The following is an 18933-nucleotide window of genomic DNA, read 5'->3' on the forward strand; positions in this document are numbered from 1 at the left end:
ACGGAATCTTTGATCTATGTAAGTAGTCTTTGTTACCATGAATTATCTAGATGGTGTATGTCTATCTATGTGCATATGCAAATAATATAATTTCGTTCGAAAGATGCCTCTTCGGATATCAATGTCATCCTTTGTTGTCAGCTTTGATCACGTTGATCAAACACGGTCATGATACAGCCTTTCTTTCACAGCGACCGCCATGGTCACCGTTGAGGAACCGCCACTGTCCCCGCCGCAAGCAACACTTCTCGCTCTTTTCTTCGTCTCGTCCTATGTCGGGTCGCTCTACATATCCAAAAATGCGCGTCTGTCGTTCGTCTCCAAGACCGTGAAACTGCCAGACGGCCAGATCCGGCAAAAACAGGACAAAGAACGATGGAGAGACGATTCAGATGTTATTCGAGCGCGGTTGACAGCGGTGGTATCGTCGACGGTGCTGTCCTGCTTCGTCGTCTACTGGATGCGGCTGAGGGCGTTCTCGGTGCGTGATGACTTCTTCTGTATGGGATGCCTTATCGATTGTTGTACAGACAGCCAGCGAGGCAAGAGCCGACACTCTCAAGCGACTGGGATTTACAGCACCCCATCCCGTCGTCGCCCACTTGATAACCCCAATGCTCTTTCTCGGTCCGTTGTACGCGATGTCCTTGTACAGAACCCTACCGTTCCAGAAACTGTTCAACCACAACAACAGCACCTGGCTCACTTTCAATTCTATGCTGGGACTGAGGACATATGTTGTAGTGAGAAGTCCGTTTTGTTTTGTTGATGTGTATCGCTTGATAGCTATTGCAGGCACCTCTAACAGAAGAGACCGTATTCAGGGCATGCATGCTCTCCATCTACCATCTATCGGGCGCGTTGGTTTATCGAATGATCTTCCTTGCTCCGCTGTGGTTTGGTCTGGGTGGGTACCATTCACCTTTCTGGAGCAAATCAATACTGAAGATACTGCCAGCACATGTACATCATGCCTGGGATGCTTATAACCGCTACGGAAGGACTACCGCAGCACTGAAGCGTGCTATCTTAGGCATTGGTATGTCGCGTTACCCCCAGGGAATACATCATCCTAACTTCCTGTAGCATTTCAAATGACATATACCACCCTCTTTGGGTTCCATTGCTCCTACCTATTCCTTCGGACTGGGTCAATATGGCCTCCCATCACCGCACATGTGTTCTGTAATATCATGGGGGTCCCCGGGTTGCCACAAGAGTTGAAACATTTTCCTTCAAAGACATTTCGTGCGTTCGCTAGCTCTCCTTTCTCTTCTTGGCTGATGTTTCGCCTAGTAATCATTGTGACGTATATTTTGGGTGTCATTGGATATATTCTTACGCTGGGCGCATGGTCTTCGACGGAGGGCAGCATTTACTGGAGCCAACCACAGCCGGTGGTTTAAGCTCAATAGAATGGCTATATGTTTCGTCATTATGGTGTGGAATTTAAAATTTGCTTGTTTTGTTCAGTGTATTAGTGCCGTTCTTTGGGACATAGCTTATAGAATGTCAATAGGGAATCCAGTCCAGTCCACTTCATACCGACCGGAGTCAAGCCGCGATTTAACGTCTTAGCTTGAGTCGTCACAAGTCACATCTTCCGCGAACATTGTAACTATCCCCAAATGTCATCTCAAAATAACCGCTCCGAGGCGAGCCTTCGGACTGGGCTGTTTCCTTACGTCACTTCAGGCGGGAAACTGACGATGCTGCTGTATTTCTTTTCCTTGTCGCCTCTGGGTACTCAGCAAAGCATGCCTAGCGGCTAGAGCCACTCTCCAAGAAATCTCTACCGTAACACAAAGCGGACACTCGTTAGGAAACCGTTCCGGCTGACTTATAGGCCTGGGCTAGGTCTCCGCGTCGCGTACGTTAAATGAAAATGTTGGTGCTATTCGGACCGCTGTCATATTAACAACCCACCTCGACTTAGCTCCACCTCGGGTTCGCACTTCATTCTCCTGTTAAACCCGTCTCCTCACGTGCGCATACACTAATGGACACATTTTCCAGAGATAGTCAAAGTACAGCGAGCAAGGTTTCGCATTCTTATAATTGCACCACGCTCCGTAGGAGCTTCCATTTGGTACCAGGGGTACTAAGAAGAGAGAAGCGCCAGGATTTGCGCGAACGTCGCGTCCGCGGCGACTTCGCAGCTCGTCGTGATTCCCGCTATTCCAGCCGACGCCATCCAAAATTTTCCGATTTTTCTATTATTCCCCGAGCGTCGCGTTTCCCGCATGTCGATCCTCAAACCGAATTTCCTCAGGCAGGCCAAAGATTCCATTATGGACAGATTCAGCCAGCGTTTATCAAATTTCCAAAACGCGGTTGTTACGTGCCGGTGTCTTCTTCTCCCACTTGACTCTGAGGTCTGGAACTGGTTAAGTTACTGCGTGCGACGAGGCACCCGGTTTATTGGCAAGCAATTCAGCGGGGGAAATAACGTTACTTGTACCCTCGGTCCAAATAGGTAGCGTCAATGCGCACGATATAAAGGGACCCAGCTTCTAACCCATTCTTCAGCATCCCACGTTATGTCTGCCCAGCAAACTGCTACCCAATTCGCCTCTCCCGAGTTCTCCTCCGTTGGTGGAGGACAGGTTGCCAACCAGACGAAGGGTGCCGTTGCTCCCAAGGAGGCTCTGAAGCTTCGCTTGGACCTCAACCTCGAGGTCGAGATCGCCATTCAGGCAAAAGTCAACGGTGACATCACCTTGTCGCTCCTGTACGTGGAATTAAGCCGTATACTGGAGCGTTCTCAACCTGACTATTGGGCATACAGTGAGTAAATATCCTCCCGTCGGCGTGGAGAACGGATTGGTAATGCAGTTGTCGGGTTTCTTAGGTGAGATGCCGGGCCCTCCTTGTATAAGCTGCGGTGGTTACTGAGTCGTGGGTTATGATGCTAGGGCATTCATCGGGGGAAAATAATGTCTTCATGACTTGCGATGATCGTGATGACTCACTCAAAATTAATCAGGCGACGTGTGTTACATTCTCACATTCCATTGCTATAACATTATCAATGTATATACAAGGGTCCGCTGCGGTGCCAGCGCACAGGACCTTGCTGGCTGAATATTTGCCCGATCTCACGCCACTTGGATAGGTGTCGGTTGATAGTCAGCGCAAACGATGTTTCCTTGAAATATTACGGGTGTTCATGCAGTTGCTCAATATGTTTTGTAGAATACAAGAACAGAATATGTCTACTTTTGATAGACTGAAGTAAGTGGCATGCACGCGTTTGGTACTGCCACACAACACATGAAAACATGAGAAATAGACACAGCGAAGGAAAACCATGATATACCAAGTTTCGGTCTGTCAAACCCAACACAAAGTCCGTACTTTCCTCAATTCCCCCTTCCTCCAAATCATCTTCTGTTGTACTGGCCGGAGTCGTATCATGAGTATCAGCGATGGTTGCGATGAGTGCGTCGATGAATCGCGATGATGGCAAGCAGAAAAGCGATCTCCGCAACTTCGATCGGACTTCCAAAATGACGTACTCCCTCGCCTGAACGCCTGTGGTTGTAGGGCATTTATAGCCCAGGCTTGAGCTTGAGGCTTGGGCTTTCAAAAAATGAAGCCTGAGCCTGAGCCTTCAACAAGCCTGCCCATAGGGCCCCGGCTCAGCTTAGGGCGTGCCGCTTCAGGCCGGGCCTTGTAAACGCTCTGCGGCTCGTCGGCATCACCGGCTATTTGGTTATATTTACAGTTGGCAGGTTTCGGAGCAAACGGATAAGGAAAGAGTCATAGTGGGTAGACCTAGCTATCCAGCAAGGTAACGGGCGTCTTCTCATTTATATCAATATCAGCATTTCAGAATCATGTGTGTTCAGTTTGCTTTCGCTAGATGGTATGGTCCTCGGTTCATGTTATGAACTGAGAAATGCATGCCCATTTTAAACCTACAAGAATGTTATCTTACTGCGTGAATCTAGTAGGTACATACGCACATGCTTCGAGGCAAATCCGGAAAGAATAAAATAACATATTGGGTACTACTTTGACAAGCGAATCGGACAGCATCTGCTTCGCTGTCCAAATATTAGGGTTTAGAAGGGTTACGGTTTTGAACCCAATGTTCTTTGACAGGACACGGGTTCTCACCTGCGCTTAAAACATACGAAGACTTCTCTTCTTTTCTCGCATACTTACCCCCAAGAAGTTTGCATGCGGTGTGTTGAGGCTGTGGGTAGCCTCTCCTCGTCAAATTGCTCCCGACTTACAAATCAAAATGATGATTTAATTGCTTGGAGACGGTCGCCCGAAGCTTTGTAACACTTCCCAGCGCATTTATACGACACTCATGGAACATCGCAAGCGGCAACAGTTGGTCCCTCCCTAGTTGCAACACGACCCTCCTCAGACGTCCAAGAATATCCACCTCAGATCCCACTATACTATTGCTCATTGCAATCGCCCAGCCAGCTTTCCACACCTTTTCACAATCGACATGAGACGTGCACCCCTTCCCTCTCCGAAACGGGGGAGGACATTCCCGTATTTTCGCAATAAACGTTGACAGAGAATAATACCCACAAAAGACGTGGAGGTTCTGTATACCTGACAAGGGGGACTTGGCCTGGATGGACTGGCCTGCAGATAACAGAGGATCAAGCGCAACCATATGAACGTAATACGCATGGCTCAGGAGGTGCTCCAACCGACTAGGCTCTTTGCTCCCCATTTCTATCGCCGGCAGCGGAGACAGTTCCCCTCGGAAGAGCCTACAAAGCCACTGGGACTGCACCGAATGAGATAGCGCATCGTCTTCGCAGATGAACGCCACCTCGAGGAGCCGCACGAAGACGTCCGTCGACGCAGAACGCAAAGGTCTGTTTTGTGTGGCGTTCACAGCCGATCGGACACCCTCCATGGCCCAGAATGCGCCATTCATGTTTCCGTAGTGAAAGGACATCTCGGCAACTAGGAGGATATCAAGAAAAGACACAGCACGTGCGTCTAGATTGGGTCTGCGGGGTGGGCCTCAGTAAAAGTGTGGAGCAAAGAAAGTAGCGGCGCCTCACTGTTTGTACACTCCGAATAGGAAAGCTTGGAAATGTCTCGCTGATTCCGGAGGATCAGACAGTATGATTGGGTCATCGGGTCGGTTCCCCTTATTTGAGGAGCTGATTTCTTCTGCTAGCACCGGCGCCAGCGGAAGAATCGAGGGTGTGTAAACCTGTCAGCTTTAGTGTTGATTTGAGCCACACGAAAGAATTCGACAACTTACTTTGAACAGCGCTCCATGGACCTGGAGAACCCGGAAGTCATTCGACATCTCGTTTATGAACGCTTCCACGCTAGCAGGATTCTTCATCCAAACTTCTCGTAGATGGGCAGGTACCCATAAAGCAGGTCTTTCGGACGACGCATTTGTCTGTAGGCGAGGAATCATGGTGAAGACGTGACGAGTTTAACTGCAAGAGAAGTCAGAATAGTTCGAGTCATTCAGAGGCTGTTAATCATTCGAAAAAGGAAAAGAACCATCCGTGTCCTTAGGCGCCAAGTATCATGACGTTTACGATCTCTAGTTTGGGGTCTCCACGTTTCGAAGAGGGGAGGAAGGGAGGGGTTGAAAGACCTTCCTTTGTCCTGATATAATAAATGCGACCGCGTAGTAATCTTTGCTCGAAGGTGATGGGGTGATGGCGATGTACAGATGAATGAGAACAATCAATGTGTGATGGTACCGTGCTGAATCAAACAAACGCCCCTGCGTGACGAATGACGCCTCGGCTTTGAGAGTCTAAAATAAGAGTGATAGAGTCAAGAGAAGTGATACAATGATACTGCGAATAAAAGATTAGTAGTCATACACGATACACTAACACGCAACCACAAAGAGGGAGCAGAATATGCAAAAGAATCCTCTGATATCAAGTCTCATTGCTCGCTCCAAGGATTCCCCGGGACCAGGCGGCGTCGCCTGAGATTCTTTCGGCAAAAAAGTCGCCTAAAACCTCCCGCAACCTGCTTCTTAAAGCAAAGTCTTCTTCTTGTGTCATATCCAGCGTGTCCGCCATATCAGAGCGAGGTTGTAGAACCTCAAAGGCAGCCTAGAAGAGTGTTATATACGGACAAGTCCTTGATGAGGAAAAAGACCCACCATAACAGAATCTATCAGCGATGCGGAGTCTGGACCACCGCATTCGCTGCCTACCACTCTCGCGCCCCCACCATCTACAAGGCCTTTTCTGACAGCCTCCTTGCCTACGCCCATGAGGCCACGTATAGCGCCTTCACGGGTGCCTTTGCTCTTGTTCGGCGATATGAGAGCTAAGAGAAGTGTTTTCATTATCCTGGGTGAAAGTGAAGGGTATGTTGTCGAGTGTTGAGTAAGCAGTCGTGATAACGTCTGGGACGCTGATGTACGGAGATATGTCGCATGAGTAGGGGGCAAAGAAGAGTGAAGCAGGGTAGAAAGTATGGGCGGAAGTATTTGGTGGAGCTAGACAAATCTAATTAGCATCAACGTGGCTTTATAGGAATTGAGTTTTCAGGCGCTGATAGGTCATTTCATATACGCATTGGTCCTTATGACACGGAGAGAAACATTCTGGGGCGAACCCCAGAAGCGGTCTTCGGGGACAAGATGGCATCGGGGAAGTCGGCGTAGTTTTGGAATACCTCGCAGCGCCTAGACACAAGAACCGGGAAATACAAGACTCACATATGGTTCGACGAACAACGTTTTATTCTCCATAAGTGAACTGATGACGTCGAGGAGCACCTCGAGCACACGGCCATCTTGTTCGCTCTGCGACCCATCCTTGAGTGCACCCACCACTCCTTCGCCGACCCACTTGATGAGATAAGGAAGCAGCGCCTGCAGGCCTGCGTCGTTTTTTAGGCTGGCTAGTGCCGCTGTCCGTTTGGTGAAGTCCGGAGATGGGGGAAGCAGGGAAGAAGTGAGACGACTGTAGTACAGCTGCAGCTCGCGTGACAGAACCTGCTTGACAAGCTGTTGCTGTTGTTGTTGCTGCTGTTGCTGTTTTTTGGTCGTTGCGGGTACGGTTGGCGCTGTTGTCCCGTTCATTCGAGGTGGTGACTTCCCGCCTTCCTGGTCAATATCGCGCGGAATAGCGGGAGGATTCTCTGGTATAAGAGGTTGGACGCCTTCCACTGCCAACCAATGTGCCGCCCAATTCACGCCTGGCAACAGAGATATCTTCTCTTCCCTCAAAACACGGTCGAAATCGATCTCTTCATCCTCCACGAAATAAACGGGCCCAGCAGCAGGCATATGCGAAAATGCCGGCGCACGTCGGAAAGTCGGGGGATTATGTGGGGTATGACCGTACAGTGGCTCGAGGTTGAGGACGCGAAATGCTTGGTCGATGTCAACTGTGGTCATCATGGTTCGCCGTCCATGCCGCATGAATCGAGCTGCTTCCTGCATGAAACTCAGTGGACGCCTTGGTCACACACGGTTCCACAAACCTCAATAACCTGATGCAGCCGATATTCGACATCACTGGCCAACGACGAGGCGACAGAATCCGAGATTGTTATGTTCAAGAATTCGGCGACATCCTGCTCAGATGTAGGTAGTGTTCTCCATCAGATGGAAGAGACCTGCCTTGACTGATTCAGGCTTGTACGCTCCCGCATGCTGTCCTTGGACAGCCTTTGGCTTTGCTGGCTTGCTCATCGCTCCTGGTGAACGCGAGCTCTCGACGTTGTGGTGGTTGGTGAAGGGTTTAGGGCAAATAGTCGTCAACAACTGATCGGACCGGTGAGCCGCTCCTTTTCCTCCGACTTTCACTCAAAGACATCGCTGGTGGTGGGATGTTTATTCTGGTGAATCCCGGTACAGCTAAATCTTAACTTGATATCTTTCTGCTTTTTATTTGGTAATATTGGAAAGGGAAATTCAAGAAACAGAACGAAGACTTAGTATTCAGTTTTGAATCGAATTGACTCGTATCGAATTCCTGGATGGAGGGAACCATCGTCCCTCCAAGCATCACTTCAATCCTCACAACTTTCCAACAGGAACATGTGGCATGCCTGAAGATTTTAGCTCCTTTTTTCTTACCGCCGGTTCAGCAATCTCAGAAAAATCAAATCGAGATCAGCACCCCATTTAGAACCGATCAACTCTGAACCTTTTCTCCACGTGCCTATCCTGTGCTGACGGCCAAAAGGAAGCCGTGCTGAGAATAGTACGAACTACGCTTTCAGCGCTCATGTTCCACTCAGTCAAGCAGTCGCTTGCGCTTCTTTTCCTTTGCGTCTCTCCTTTTGCTCTTGCTGGAGATTTTCCTGCCAAGCGCGCGGCACCTGAGGCAGGATATTATGATCCTTCTAGCAATGGGGGGTCTATGTTGACGGTGAGCGCACTAATACACGTGTCTACCCAGCAACTCATTTCAAGTTTTAGACAGTACTGGGCGAAACATTTCCTGCAGGTCAGCAGGAGCCCATAAACATCATAATCTCAGGCAACTCGGACGCAACTGTTCTTGCCCTGCAGCAGACGGATGGAGGGCTCCTAAATTATTTCTTGTGAGATAAATATTCTGTCATACCATCTTGCTGAAGCTGAAGTACCGAATGTCTTCAAAGGTCCTTGTCTTTCTCTGGTGAATGCTTAGGCCTTCATGAAGGAGACTCTGAACAAGCCAATCTTGGAGACGGAAAAGGCCTTCGTACGTGGAGTCGTATTTTTTTTTCAACCTTTCTGACTGGTGACACCTCTCAAGTAAACCAAACGGCTGTTATGCGCTACAACTATGGAAACCCTGCCACAGGAACATGTACAGAGTCCGTGCAAGGAGGAAATCACTTCCGATATTGGGTGCAGAATGGCACTGCGGCCAATAGGTTGATACATCTCCAGTCTATCGTACGCTGCGCCTGACTAACATACCTTTCCCCTAGTGGGGCCATCTTCATGGCAGTGTCTTACGAAGAGTCATCAGCGGACGGTCACGACATTGTCACCAATGGTTACAATCTCGGCCGCGACTATATTGTCGGGAACATTACTGGCTCCGAGATCCCCACTCTTACTTTAAGCAACTCATCGACGTACTCAGGATCAACCTCCGCCGGAAACTACACGTACCAGACCAGCGTCACGTATGCTTCAGGCCTCTTGCAGAACACAAGCGTCGGGATCAACCACAACCTGACCGTAGGGGTAGAAGGCGTGACGAACGCTGTAGACGGTCTTGTCGCTATTCTCGATGTCTCGATTTCAGCGCGCCCAGCAAACTCCAGCACGGACTCGTCACAGTATGTCTTCTGGAACTTCAACTTGTCTTGAAACTGACTCTGCTCCAGAAACAGTCAAGGTAGCACCAGTTGGAAATCACACCCAGAGTTATGGGCTCTGGCAACCTTCGTTTGTCTTCTTTCATCTATGGCTCTATAGATTCCTTTCCTATCCAGATGGACCTTTCGAACAATGTATTATCCATATATCTTATACCGTACTATCCACTCTTATCCCGAAAGCCGACAATTTGCGTAATCTGTTTGTTGACACACCTGTATAGTATCACGTCAAAACGCCCACTAAGAATTGAAGTTGGCGGCGATCAACTGGCACGCTTACATCGGGCCGACGTGGCTATGATGCGCTTCCCGCTCCGCCGAAGAAGGTGGACATTCCATATCTTTCCCGTCTTTGACCATATGTGTCATCTCCCTGTCGTCCTGCGAACGCACCATCTTGGTCGTCGGGGCCATCATGTTCCAAGGCGACGTATCAAGCTGTGGGTAGATCCATATTGCGAGGAGGAACACAGAGATTTTCTTGCGACCCGTTAAATTGCCGGATTGCCTGCTCTATGCATTATCCCTTCTACCGCACTCTTCTATCCCCTCATAATCATCACTTCAATTGTCGTGCTCGGTTATTTCCCAAAGGCAACGAGCACTACATGCCCGCGAAGATTTGATTCAATGTTCCGGCCAAGCAATCAACTTTTGAATGGCCATGTTCTTGAGGCTTGAGTCGTTCACCAACCCAGTGCTGTCAATAAACCTATGTGGTCTTCTACCACGTAACGCTGAGAGCCGCAGATGGTCCGGTAAAAGGAGCAGAAAGAAGGATAAATCATGTTTATCATTGAATTGTTGGTCATTAAGAACCCACGGATGTGATAAATGGGCGATTTACAAAATGAGTGTCGTGTATGTGTGCACCGAATGATTGACAAACCTGAACATAAGTATTAGTAGATGATCGCCAAAAACAAAACGTACAAAACTCACCTTGAAATAATGCAATTCTCTCCTTCAGACGCTCAAAAATTTATGCAATTCCCATAATCCATGATCATCTGTCCCACAACCACAAACCCTCCAATAGCCGGAGCAGCCACCAAAGCCCTCATCAGCACCTCGCCCCATCTCGTCCTCCACGTCGCCGGCACATCATACATCCTAAACCCAAACCCAAGCCCATACACCCATCCAAACACCAACCACATCGTAATCCACACCCTCTGCGCCAACGTGCTTCCCCCCGGCCGGAACCCCGACAGCCCCCCGATAATCGCCAACGGCGCACCCACAGACACCACAAACGTCGCAACCAAGTTGATCAGCGTATTCTCCGCCAGCCCACCCTGGAGCGGACTCGGAATCTTCTCGAGGAACGGGAAGCGGCAAGGCAGGCGGGGAAACTCGGCGCACGCAGGAATGGAGATATGCGTGGTTGTACCTGGAGAGCAACACTCCGGAGCGAGTACAATCGGGCCTGTTCCCCCGTTGATTTCCACGAGGTGTTTGTCTCCGTCGGATGAGAACGTGAGCTTTCGGTGGTCGGTTACAGTCGCGAGTGTACCCACAGTTCCATCGAACCATCGCCCGTAGCGCGATTCCAGCTCGTCTGTCACCTCTGAGCGTACGATGTACACCGTCGTGTAGGTTGGTGTCAACAAGCTCCCGAGGAGGTTCACCACGGACATCACTATGTACGGTGCGACGGTCAGGGAGAAAGCAACGTAGCCATATCGTTCAATCTGATCGCCACGCGCACTGTAGAGCGCATACGAAGAGGACACAGTCTGGAATATAGAGAGGATGATCTTAGCATTGTTGAGAGAGTAGGCGAGCTGCACGTTCTGGTTGTTCCCGGGTGTGGAGACCACGGCAGTAGGTGGGACAAAGGCGAATGCGTAGCCTTCTGGTAACCGTTGCGACGCACCGTGCAGATGGAGCTTGCGCCATGCTGCGGAAGCGGTATCAGCAAGCATCGAGTGCGATGAGCGTACCCAGTCTGGGACATACACGTTCCATGTTGCCTTGGAGAAGAGATCACTGAAATTCGGGTTAGCAAGTACATTGTCTATTATTAAAGCCACGCATACCTATCACCGGATATTTTGACAGCATGCATAGTATGGCCGGGAACCGGTGTCCACTTGTCAGTGCGCACGACCATACAAAGCGCCCCCGCAGCTGCAGCTTTCTGGAGGTCCGATCCTCCGTGATTCGCTAAGACAAGGATCCCGCGCGCAACACTATTGAGGCCTCGGGCTACACCAGACGCTGGGAAGAGCAGCGACGTCCAGAAGCCGAGGGCTTGGTCGAAGACGGGTTCGCCAGGGTAAGTTTGAACTGTAGCGGCTTGGCTGACATAGTTTGAGAGGAAGAAAGTAACGATGGTAAACCATGTAGCAGGCCTACACAGCAGGCCGGGTACGCCGTGATCTGTGGTCCCAGGAGGCAATTCAAAGTTCTCTACAGGCAATGCCGATGCTGCGAGGGGAAGGAACGAGGACAATAGGAAGGCAGCCATAGGACAGGAAGGAGCGGGAGCAGTTCGATGACAGTTAAGAGCAAACTCATGGTGCGTGGTGAGATAGCAACAACGGTCGTGGTTCAGTATTAATCGGCATGATCCTATTCGAGGGTAATTGAATGTCAGAACCACGTCGGATCAGGGCCACAGTTCCAAGGCTTGTTACTTCCCGTGTGACTGTAAGGACTGGGCCAGCGTGTAAAACGCCGGATGTGATAGGTCTAGTGGGTTGAGTAGCAGAGGTAGACGAAGATGGTACCGATGAGATCAGCAGGCTGAATGGACACATGGGAAGGAAGTTTGTTAGGTAACGGGTATGACGCACACAGACACGGCTCTCTGACGGACTGTACAGAGTTCAGCATGAACTTTAACTGATGTACAGGACGACGTACTAGTTACCAGGCCAGAGTGTCAGTATATTATGCTCCGTCGTTGAACGTGCACGACTCGTGACTACCCATACGGATAGGTCTGCAGAGACACTGCGGCTCCTTCAGAGAGACTGCAATGCTCCGTTTCCATCAGTACAAAAGGACCAAGACCAGAGGTCCAGCACCGATGACCGACATGCAGCCGGAGCCAGGACCTATGTCACCGTGAAGTGCTACCAAGTCGTTTCCACGTGTTTTGAGCCTAATCATAGAGGTCGACCAATGTGGCTATGGATTTCACAGAAAAATGAATAACTTCCAGATGCCAAGTAAGAACTGCCACTCAAGCAAGAGCAACATTATGATGGGACGAACAGCGCATATAATATTTATCCCAGCTGCAAGGCTGCGGCGCTACATGTCGGGCGCCGAATAATCTCCTGAATTAACCTCGTCAATCTCTTTTCTTCAGATCACGGCACAGAGAAGTAAGAGAGCAAGGATCGCCAGGGATCGCTCAAAGGGACAATTAATAGTGTCGGCATTGGGACAAAATGCGGAGATGTTTGTGCCAGACAAGAGGTTAGGGTTAGTAGTGCCGCGGCGCAATATCGGCTTGGCGCCGATACCTCCTTGCTGCTACCTTCGCATTCAAATTTCTAACGCATTCCGAACACAACAAATTTTACTGTTCATCCTGTGAGTACCTGCAGCTTGGTGGGAGCAAACGGCGTGAATGCGACATCGCTAAGCCCCGCCACGGCAACTAAGCAGTAGTCTGACGCCTAGCGCGAAGTTCCAAAGATAATCCCTACTACCAGTAGCATGTGGACTCGGGGCAACCACTCTGCGCCATCCTCTCTTTAATGTTAGATTTAATCACCTCGCATTACTTGACGCAAGATCTTCTTTTATTCAAGATGCGGAGCATTTCATGTTAACGAAGCATTATAAACCGAATTTGACGCGGAGCTCATTAAAATATACATCGCAGTATGTTATATATCGATGCATGTTGTAGATGGCGTGGAGAAAGAAAGGATGAACGAACAAATCCCGTGTGGTTAATGTGCCAAGTGTGTGGAATAATAACTTCTAGTATTCTGTGTCCGTTTCTTTAGAGACTACCAAGCTTTCGCAAGATTATCATATAAAGGATGCTCAGCGCAACCCATGAAGTAGGCAATAATTCCGCCGATAATTTTAATAACCAAAGAATCGCAACTGGAAACGTAAGAAACGGAGATGCGAAGATCATTTCATTCCTTCTGTAGAGAATTGTTTCATGGAGTGGCAGGAAACTGATTTGGAACTGCTTAGTTGCTCCGGCAACTCTCTAAGTGTAAAGTTCTATGTCATGAAGCTGCAACATTGGTGTGAAAAGTTCACAAGTTCTGGGCCTGATAGTGCGGCCACGGACACCATGGCGAGTGCTTCGAAGGTAGTGGTAGAGACGGATCGCTCGCTCAAGCTCACATAGGCAAGAAAAGGTGTCAAGTCAGCTTCCCGAGGGTTCGGGTAGTATTGCATGACCCGCTAAGAACCAGGGAATCGAGGGTACCCCCACTGTGGATATTGTCTTGTCCCCCATTGTGATGGGACGAACAGCACATATAATATTTATCCCAGCTGCAAGGCTGCGGCGCTACATGTCGGGCACCGAACAATCTCCTGAATTAACCTCGTCAATCTCTTTCCTCAGATCACGGCACAAAGAAGTAAGGGAGCAAGGATCGCCAGGGATCACTCAAAGGGACAATTAATGGTGTCGGCATTGGCGGAGATGTTTGTCGGAAAAGAAGCCTGAGACCCATCTGTCCACCAATAGGGAGGGTCAGACTCAGTTGTGGATAAGCTAAATAGGCAATGTCAGACAGCTTAAAAGCTGGGCGGTTGCGGCCTAAATTAAGACACTGGCAGCGTCAGTGCAATATCAGTCACGTGATAATTTCAGTATAAAAAGAGAAATTTCCGTTTGTGTGCCGTCCCAACTTCGTCCCAACATTCACCACGTACAACGAATTCGACCCCTAACTGTGGTAGGCGCAACTGTAATTCGTTCTGATATATCCAGATTGGCTCATGGTGGATTTCAGACTTCGCTCCACAAGTTTTGTGAGCACATCGAAGATGGTATGCACTCCTTTCTGTTCATCCTTCTCTTACTCTAACAAAAAAATCCACCAGGATTTCTGCCCTAACTGCGAATTCAATGCTATACGGCGCTTCACCCCTTCTGTAGACGTCACTAAGATCGAGCGAACCACAATTGATAATGTCACCCGAACCTCCATTTTGAACGATATAGCCGATATCAAACGGGAGCTACGCGATATCGATGCCCTCATCCTAAAAATCAGAGGCCAGCACAACAAAGTGGTCAAGGCTCCTGGTGGCAGTAAGGCCCTTCTGTCGCCAATACGGCGTTTGCCTCGAGGGACGCTGCTCCAAATATTTGACCTGGCATCTTCTCATAACCCCTATCCTTTCAATGCCCCGTGGGTTCCTGGTCATGTCTGTTCCACCTGGCGGAGCATTACCCGCTCTTTTGCCTGGACTAAATTCCACCTTGCGGGATCCTGCAGCGACCATTTTACGTTCTTCGGAGAATACAACTTTCTCTCTCACCATCCTCCTGTCCCTTTGTCCTTAGAAGAACGCCCTGGGAAAGAAATGAGGGGGCTTTTCCACGACACAATCATACATTCGGGACGCTGCTCAAGCATGGAATTGAATATATGCGCAGGTCAGATATCCGAGTTGCTGTTCTACGCATTGTTCCCAGCCGTCAACTCAACGAAGCTTCATATCAACCTAGTTGTGGAAACGTTTGTGCCAGACACGGGGTTAGGGTTAGTATTGCTGCGGCGCAATATCGGCTTGTCGCCGCCGACGCCTCCTTGCTGCTACCTTCTCATTCAAATTTCTAACGCATTCCGCACTCAACAAATTGGACTGTTCATCTTGTGCGTGCCCGCAGCTTAGTGAAAGCAAACGGCGTGAATGCGGCATCGCTAAGACGCGCTGCGGCAACTAAGTAGTAGTCAGGCAGTAGTCTGAGGCCTCTCTGACGCCTACGAGTCTTCGAAGTTCCAAAGATAATTCCTACTAGCATGTGGAGGGGAAACCTCTCTTTAATGTTATATTTAATCCTCTCGCACTAAACGCAAGATCTTCTCTTATTAAAGATGCAGAGAATTTATACCAACGAAGGATTATAAACCGAATTTGACGCGGAGCTCATTCAAACATACATCGTAGTATGATATAGAGCGATGCATGATGCAGACAGCGTGGAGAAAGAAAGGATAAACAAACAAACAAATCTCGCGCGGTCAATGCGCCAAGTGTGTGGAATAATTAATAACTTCTAGTACTCTGTCCGTTTCTTTAGACTACCAAGCTTTCACAAGATTCATCATATACGGATGAAGTAGCCAATAATTCCGCCGATAATTTTAATGACCAAAGAATTGCAACATTACGGATGCTGTCGGATAGTCCAACCGTCCTCATCAATGACTGGAAACCCACAGCGAGCAGAAGGATGAGCAGTTCCGTAATAAGCCGGACTTTCTATAGCAATCCACACTAGAAATGGAAAAGAAACAAAGATGAGAAGATCATTTTATTCCTTCTGTAGAGAATTGTTTCATGAACTGGCAGGAAACTGCTTTTGAACTGCTTAGCTGCTCCGGCAACTATCTAGAATAATAGCTTTACCCACTGGAAGTGTAAAGTTCTATGTCACGAAGCTGTAACATTGGTGTGAAAAGTTCAGAAGTTCTGGGCCTGATAGCGCGGCCATGGACAGCTTCGAAGGCAGTGGTAGAGATGGATCGCCCGCTCGAGTTCGCATGGGCAAGATGAAAAGGCATCAAGCCAGCTTCTGATGGACAGAGCTTAAACATGACGAAGGTTCGGGGAATATTGCAGCAACACCGATGGGCTTGCATGAATCTTTTTGTGTAGTACCTGTAGCTTGCCTCAGGCTGTCAGTGATCCGGACGTGGCGGCGATATGAGAAGGGTGGAAGACGATTGAACAAGAGGTAAATGGAAGTGCAACAACGTCAATAACGACAACCTAGCAAGCTCAAAGCCGGTGCTAGGCGAGAGACAAGAGTTGAAGTCAAGGCTCGGCAGGGTAGTAGCAGGGCCGTTGGACGGTCTTGTATTTATATTCCCCCGTATTGCAGACGCGACATACGTCGAAAACTGGGACGTGCGTTGTCCTCAGCAGCTGCAATCAGTTATTGTTGCACGTAGCCGTGATAACTGAGGCATTTTCATGAGGCGTAAAATATCTATGAAATCAAATTTAGCATATGGGCAAAAGAGGAATGACCTGACAACGGTAAATCAAACTGGAAAGTCTTTTACTATGATATGACAAAAACGCCGTGAAATACGGATGCCCGTGGTCATGGTCTCTGCGACCATCGTGATGAAAGATATAGCGACCTATTGAGGCCGCGGTGATTTGTGAACTGAATGCTTGAACTTTAGCATCTATACTAAGAGTCATAAAACGTGGACGCAGCAATTGAGGGTGCCGTGGACGCGAGGTTCCCGCGGTTCTTGTTCAAGTTGCTGTATGTCTATGATGGAAACAAACCCGGAATACCCTGCCTTCGCACCATCACAACAGCAAGTCGTAGATCCGGGCGGTGCGGGTACAGTAAATGGGCGCTGTAGCGATGTCCATCACTGCTGAGTTCCAACAAAAGCCTATCCCACGCAATCGAGGTGCAAACTATGAAGGGGTATGAACATTAAATCTCTCTCCCTGAGACTAAGTAAGTGTTGGTAAATATAAGGTGCAATGGTGTGGTTTGGTGTGGTTATAACATGTACGCAGCGTCCATATTTTTCGCAGTGAGATCCCCAATTGTCTATATCTGTGGCATGGGTGTGAGGGGAGAGGCGGAGTGATTGGTCATAAAGATACGTAAAGGTCGAGAGCTTTCTCGGGCCAGCCAGCGAAAGACAAGAGAGTTGTCATAGACAGAAAGAGGAGATGAAGGAGACGGTCAGTAGGAGTAGCCATGTTTCTGGTCGTGCTCTCCATCCGGCGTTCCTAGAATAGATGAGATCCTCGCCTAGAGAGATTGAAATATGGACTCACTGTGCCTCAGGCTGTTCTAATATTGACACGTCCAGAACAGCCACAAGGCCATCCACGGCATTGGTCACGCCATTTATGTACACCGACCAGTTGTGGTTGATACCAATGCTGGTGTTCTCTAGCAGTCCCGAAACGTACGAGACGTCTGTCTTGTAGGTATAGCCACCATAAGACGTATTTCCAGAGTAGGTAGACGAATTTGTAAGGTTCAGGGTTGGTATCACGGACCCGGTTATGTTACCAACGATGTAGTCGCTGTTAATAGATGGCCCAAGTTTAGACGGTCGGCCGGAGAAACTTTGCGGGAACCACGCACCGAGCCAGGTTGTAGCCATTCAGTACAATGTCGTGGTCGTCAGCTATTGGCTTTTCGTATGATACCGCCATGAAGACAGCGCCGCTTTGAAAGGCATTAGAGAGAGATAATCGCGCAACAGGACATTCCTACGCACGTATTCGCATTTTTCCCATTCTGCACCCAGTACCGAAAGTGGTTTCCGCCCTTTAAATCCCATTGTCACTGTCATTATTCTCGATGTATCGGAATATTCGACGCACTTTAATCGTCTCTGTGCAAGCACCAAGCGAGGGGTCTCCATAATTGTACCGAATCACAGCCGTCTCGTTTACTGCGGGCAGCCACCAACTGAGTGCCATCAGAACACTTGAACAAGAAGTCTAACGCACGATAGCCATTCCCGTCTCCCAAATCCACCTGTTGGTCGCTTCCCGAATGCTGTCCTAGGCATTCGCTGGAAAAGGATAATGATCTACAGGTGATGCGATGCGGCTTTAGGGTCAGCTGCAGGACGCGACAACGTAAAACGCACAAGAAATAATTCCTGAGACCCCCTGAAGTCTCCTGGTCGACGAGCACTTCCGAGTTTGAATTTCCTGATATTATAGCATTGACAGGCTCTCCCTGGCCTTCTGGGTATGTCGTCGCTAGGACTTTCTATACATGTCCCCCGGTGAGCGCTAAAGGTGCAAAGCCACGTTGTGGCGTCCTCACCGTCAACATCGATCCTCCATTGTCATTGGGGTTCACATATCCCGCAGCCGGAACATTTCTTGATGATGAACGTCGCCAGAACGCGAGTCGGGTGAGTGTTTGGCGGATGTCCAATGCGAGGGTGAGGTGCGGCCAGCATAGGAAAAGAAAAAAGAGCAGAGAATTGGAGAGCCGGGCCATGGACAGAGGTGGAGAGACTGGAAAGGAGAAGAGGCCTGCGTGAGGGCACCTCAGATCGAAATTTACGTAATAAGAACAATACTTTCTTGTATGCGAGTGCGAAAGCTGTGCTCTTCATTTCTCGCTTTGTTTGCCTCTTGTTCTCGGTATGTCATTATTTGACGACTGGGAGGACAATACTTGTCCTTCTGGGGCGCATTGACGTTGTTGTGTCGCTGCATACCTAGCTATCACCAGCACAGATGCCGTACCCGCAGTGCACCCTGGGCCTGGTATATTTTTAGTAATAACTTGAATAAGGACTTGGATCGCAGTTCTGCTACGCGAGGGAAAAAATAGGAAACATTACAAAGATAGACCCAGTTCTATTCGTGATATTTCGCACAGCGAATTCCGTCGGTATTACGGCAAATTGAACAATTTTTGGTGTCAATATCTTTATTCCGGTTGTTTTCCTTGGCCAT

The 18933-nt window shown here is 49.0% G+C and overlaps 8 protein-coding genes across 8 annotated transcripts; 4 read left to right on the forward strand and 4 right to left on the reverse strand.

Moving 5' to 3' along the window:
* Positions 1 to 171: 171 nt before the first annotated feature.
* Positions 172 to 1542, forward strand: EV420DRAFT_1528346 (uncharacterized protein). The gene is made up of 6 exons (XM_060472507.1): positions 172 to 481; positions 531 to 743; positions 796 to 907; positions 959 to 1039; positions 1087 to 1248; positions 1297 to 1542. The coding sequence occupies exons 1-6, from the start codon at positions 200 to 202 to the stop codon at positions 1404 to 1406; spliced, it is 960 nt and encodes a 319-aa protein (XP_060333754.1). The 5' UTR covers positions 172 to 199; the 3' UTR covers positions 1407 to 1542.
* A 998-nt stretch (positions 1543 to 2540) lies between these two features.
* EV420DRAFT_1640309 (uncharacterized protein) lies at positions 2541 to 2855 on the forward strand (the record flags this gene model as incomplete). Its single annotated transcript, XM_060477087.1, has 2 exons — positions 2541 to 2787; positions 2836 to 2855. The coding sequence occupies 2 exons, from the start codon at positions 2541 to 2543 to the stop codon at positions 2853 to 2855; spliced, it is 267 nt and encodes an 88-aa protein (XP_060333755.1).
* Positions 2856 to 3821: 966 nt separating this feature from the next.
* Positions 3822 to 5405, reverse strand: EV420DRAFT_141269 (uncharacterized protein). Its single transcript, XM_060469006.1, has 3 exons — positions 5249 to 5405; positions 3969 to 5197; positions 3822 to 3920 (listed from the first exon to the last, which is right to left on the reverse strand). The coding sequence occupies exon 2, from the start codon at positions 4931 to 4933 to the stop codon at positions 4238 to 4240; it is 696 nt and encodes a 231-aa protein (XP_060333756.1). The 5' UTR covers positions 4934 to 5197; positions 5249 to 5405; the 3' UTR covers positions 3822 to 3920; positions 3969 to 4237.
* A 282-nt stretch (positions 5406 to 5687) lies between these two features.
* EV420DRAFT_141452 (transcription initiation factor TFIID complex 60 kDa subunit) lies at positions 5688 to 7938 on the reverse strand. The gene is made up of 5 exons (XM_060469007.1): positions 7598 to 7938; positions 7459 to 7551; positions 6689 to 7411; positions 6125 to 6466; positions 5688 to 6074 (listed from the first exon to the last, which is right to left on the reverse strand). Exons 1-5 carry the CDS (start codon positions 7667 to 7669, stop codon positions 5895 to 5897), a joined length of 1410 nt encoding a protein of 469 aa, XP_060333757.1. The 5' UTR covers positions 7670 to 7938; the 3' UTR covers positions 5688 to 5894.
* Positions 7838 to 9678, forward strand: EV420DRAFT_141102 (uncharacterized protein). Its single transcript, XM_060469005.1, has 6 exons — positions 7838 to 8351; positions 8402 to 8526; positions 8587 to 8669; positions 8724 to 8844; positions 8902 to 9258; positions 9307 to 9678. Exons 1-6 carry the CDS (start codon positions 8208 to 8210, stop codon positions 9395 to 9397), a joined length of 921 nt encoding a protein of 306 aa, XP_060333758.1. The 5' UTR covers positions 7838 to 8207; the 3' UTR covers positions 9398 to 9678.
* Positions 9679 to 10274: 596 nt separating this feature from the next.
* EV420DRAFT_1477711 (uncharacterized protein) lies at positions 10275 to 11773 on the reverse strand (the record flags this gene model as incomplete). Its single annotated transcript, XM_060469438.1, has 2 exons — positions 10275 to 11292; positions 11343 to 11773. The coding sequence occupies 2 exons, from the start codon at positions 11771 to 11773 to the stop codon at positions 10275 to 10277; spliced, it is 1449 nt and encodes a 482-aa protein (XP_060333759.1).
* Positions 11774 to 14232: 2459 nt separating this feature from the next.
* Positions 14233 to 15191, forward strand: EV420DRAFT_1477712 (uncharacterized protein; the record flags this gene model as incomplete). The annotated part of the gene is made up of 3 exons (XM_060469439.1): positions 14233 to 14283; positions 14338 to 15002; positions 15131 to 15191. The coding sequence occupies 3 exons, from the start codon at positions 14233 to 14235 to the stop codon at positions 15189 to 15191; spliced, it is 777 nt and encodes a 258-aa protein (XP_060333760.1).
* Positions 15192 to 16913: 1722 nt separating this feature from the next.
* Positions 16914 to 18905, reverse strand: EV420DRAFT_142131 (uncharacterized protein). The gene is made up of 8 exons (XM_060469012.1): positions 18290 to 18905; positions 18108 to 18232; positions 17965 to 18047; positions 17836 to 17906; positions 17730 to 17779; positions 17594 to 17677; positions 17278 to 17532; positions 16914 to 17214 (listed from the first exon to the last, which is right to left on the reverse strand). Exons 1-8 carry the CDS (start codon positions 18467 to 18469, stop codon positions 17151 to 17153), a joined length of 912 nt encoding a protein of 303 aa, XP_060333761.1. The 5' UTR covers positions 18470 to 18905; the 3' UTR covers positions 16914 to 17150.
* Positions 18906 to 18933: the final 28 nt, after the last annotated feature.

Source organism: Desarmillaria tabescens, assembly GCF_030435595.1.
Source record: "Desarmillaria tabescens strain CCBAS 213 chromosome Unknown EV420scaffold_10, whole genome shotgun sequence".
NCBI lineage: Eukaryota > Fungi > Basidiomycota > Agaricomycetes > Agaricales > Physalacriaceae > Desarmillaria > Desarmillaria tabescens.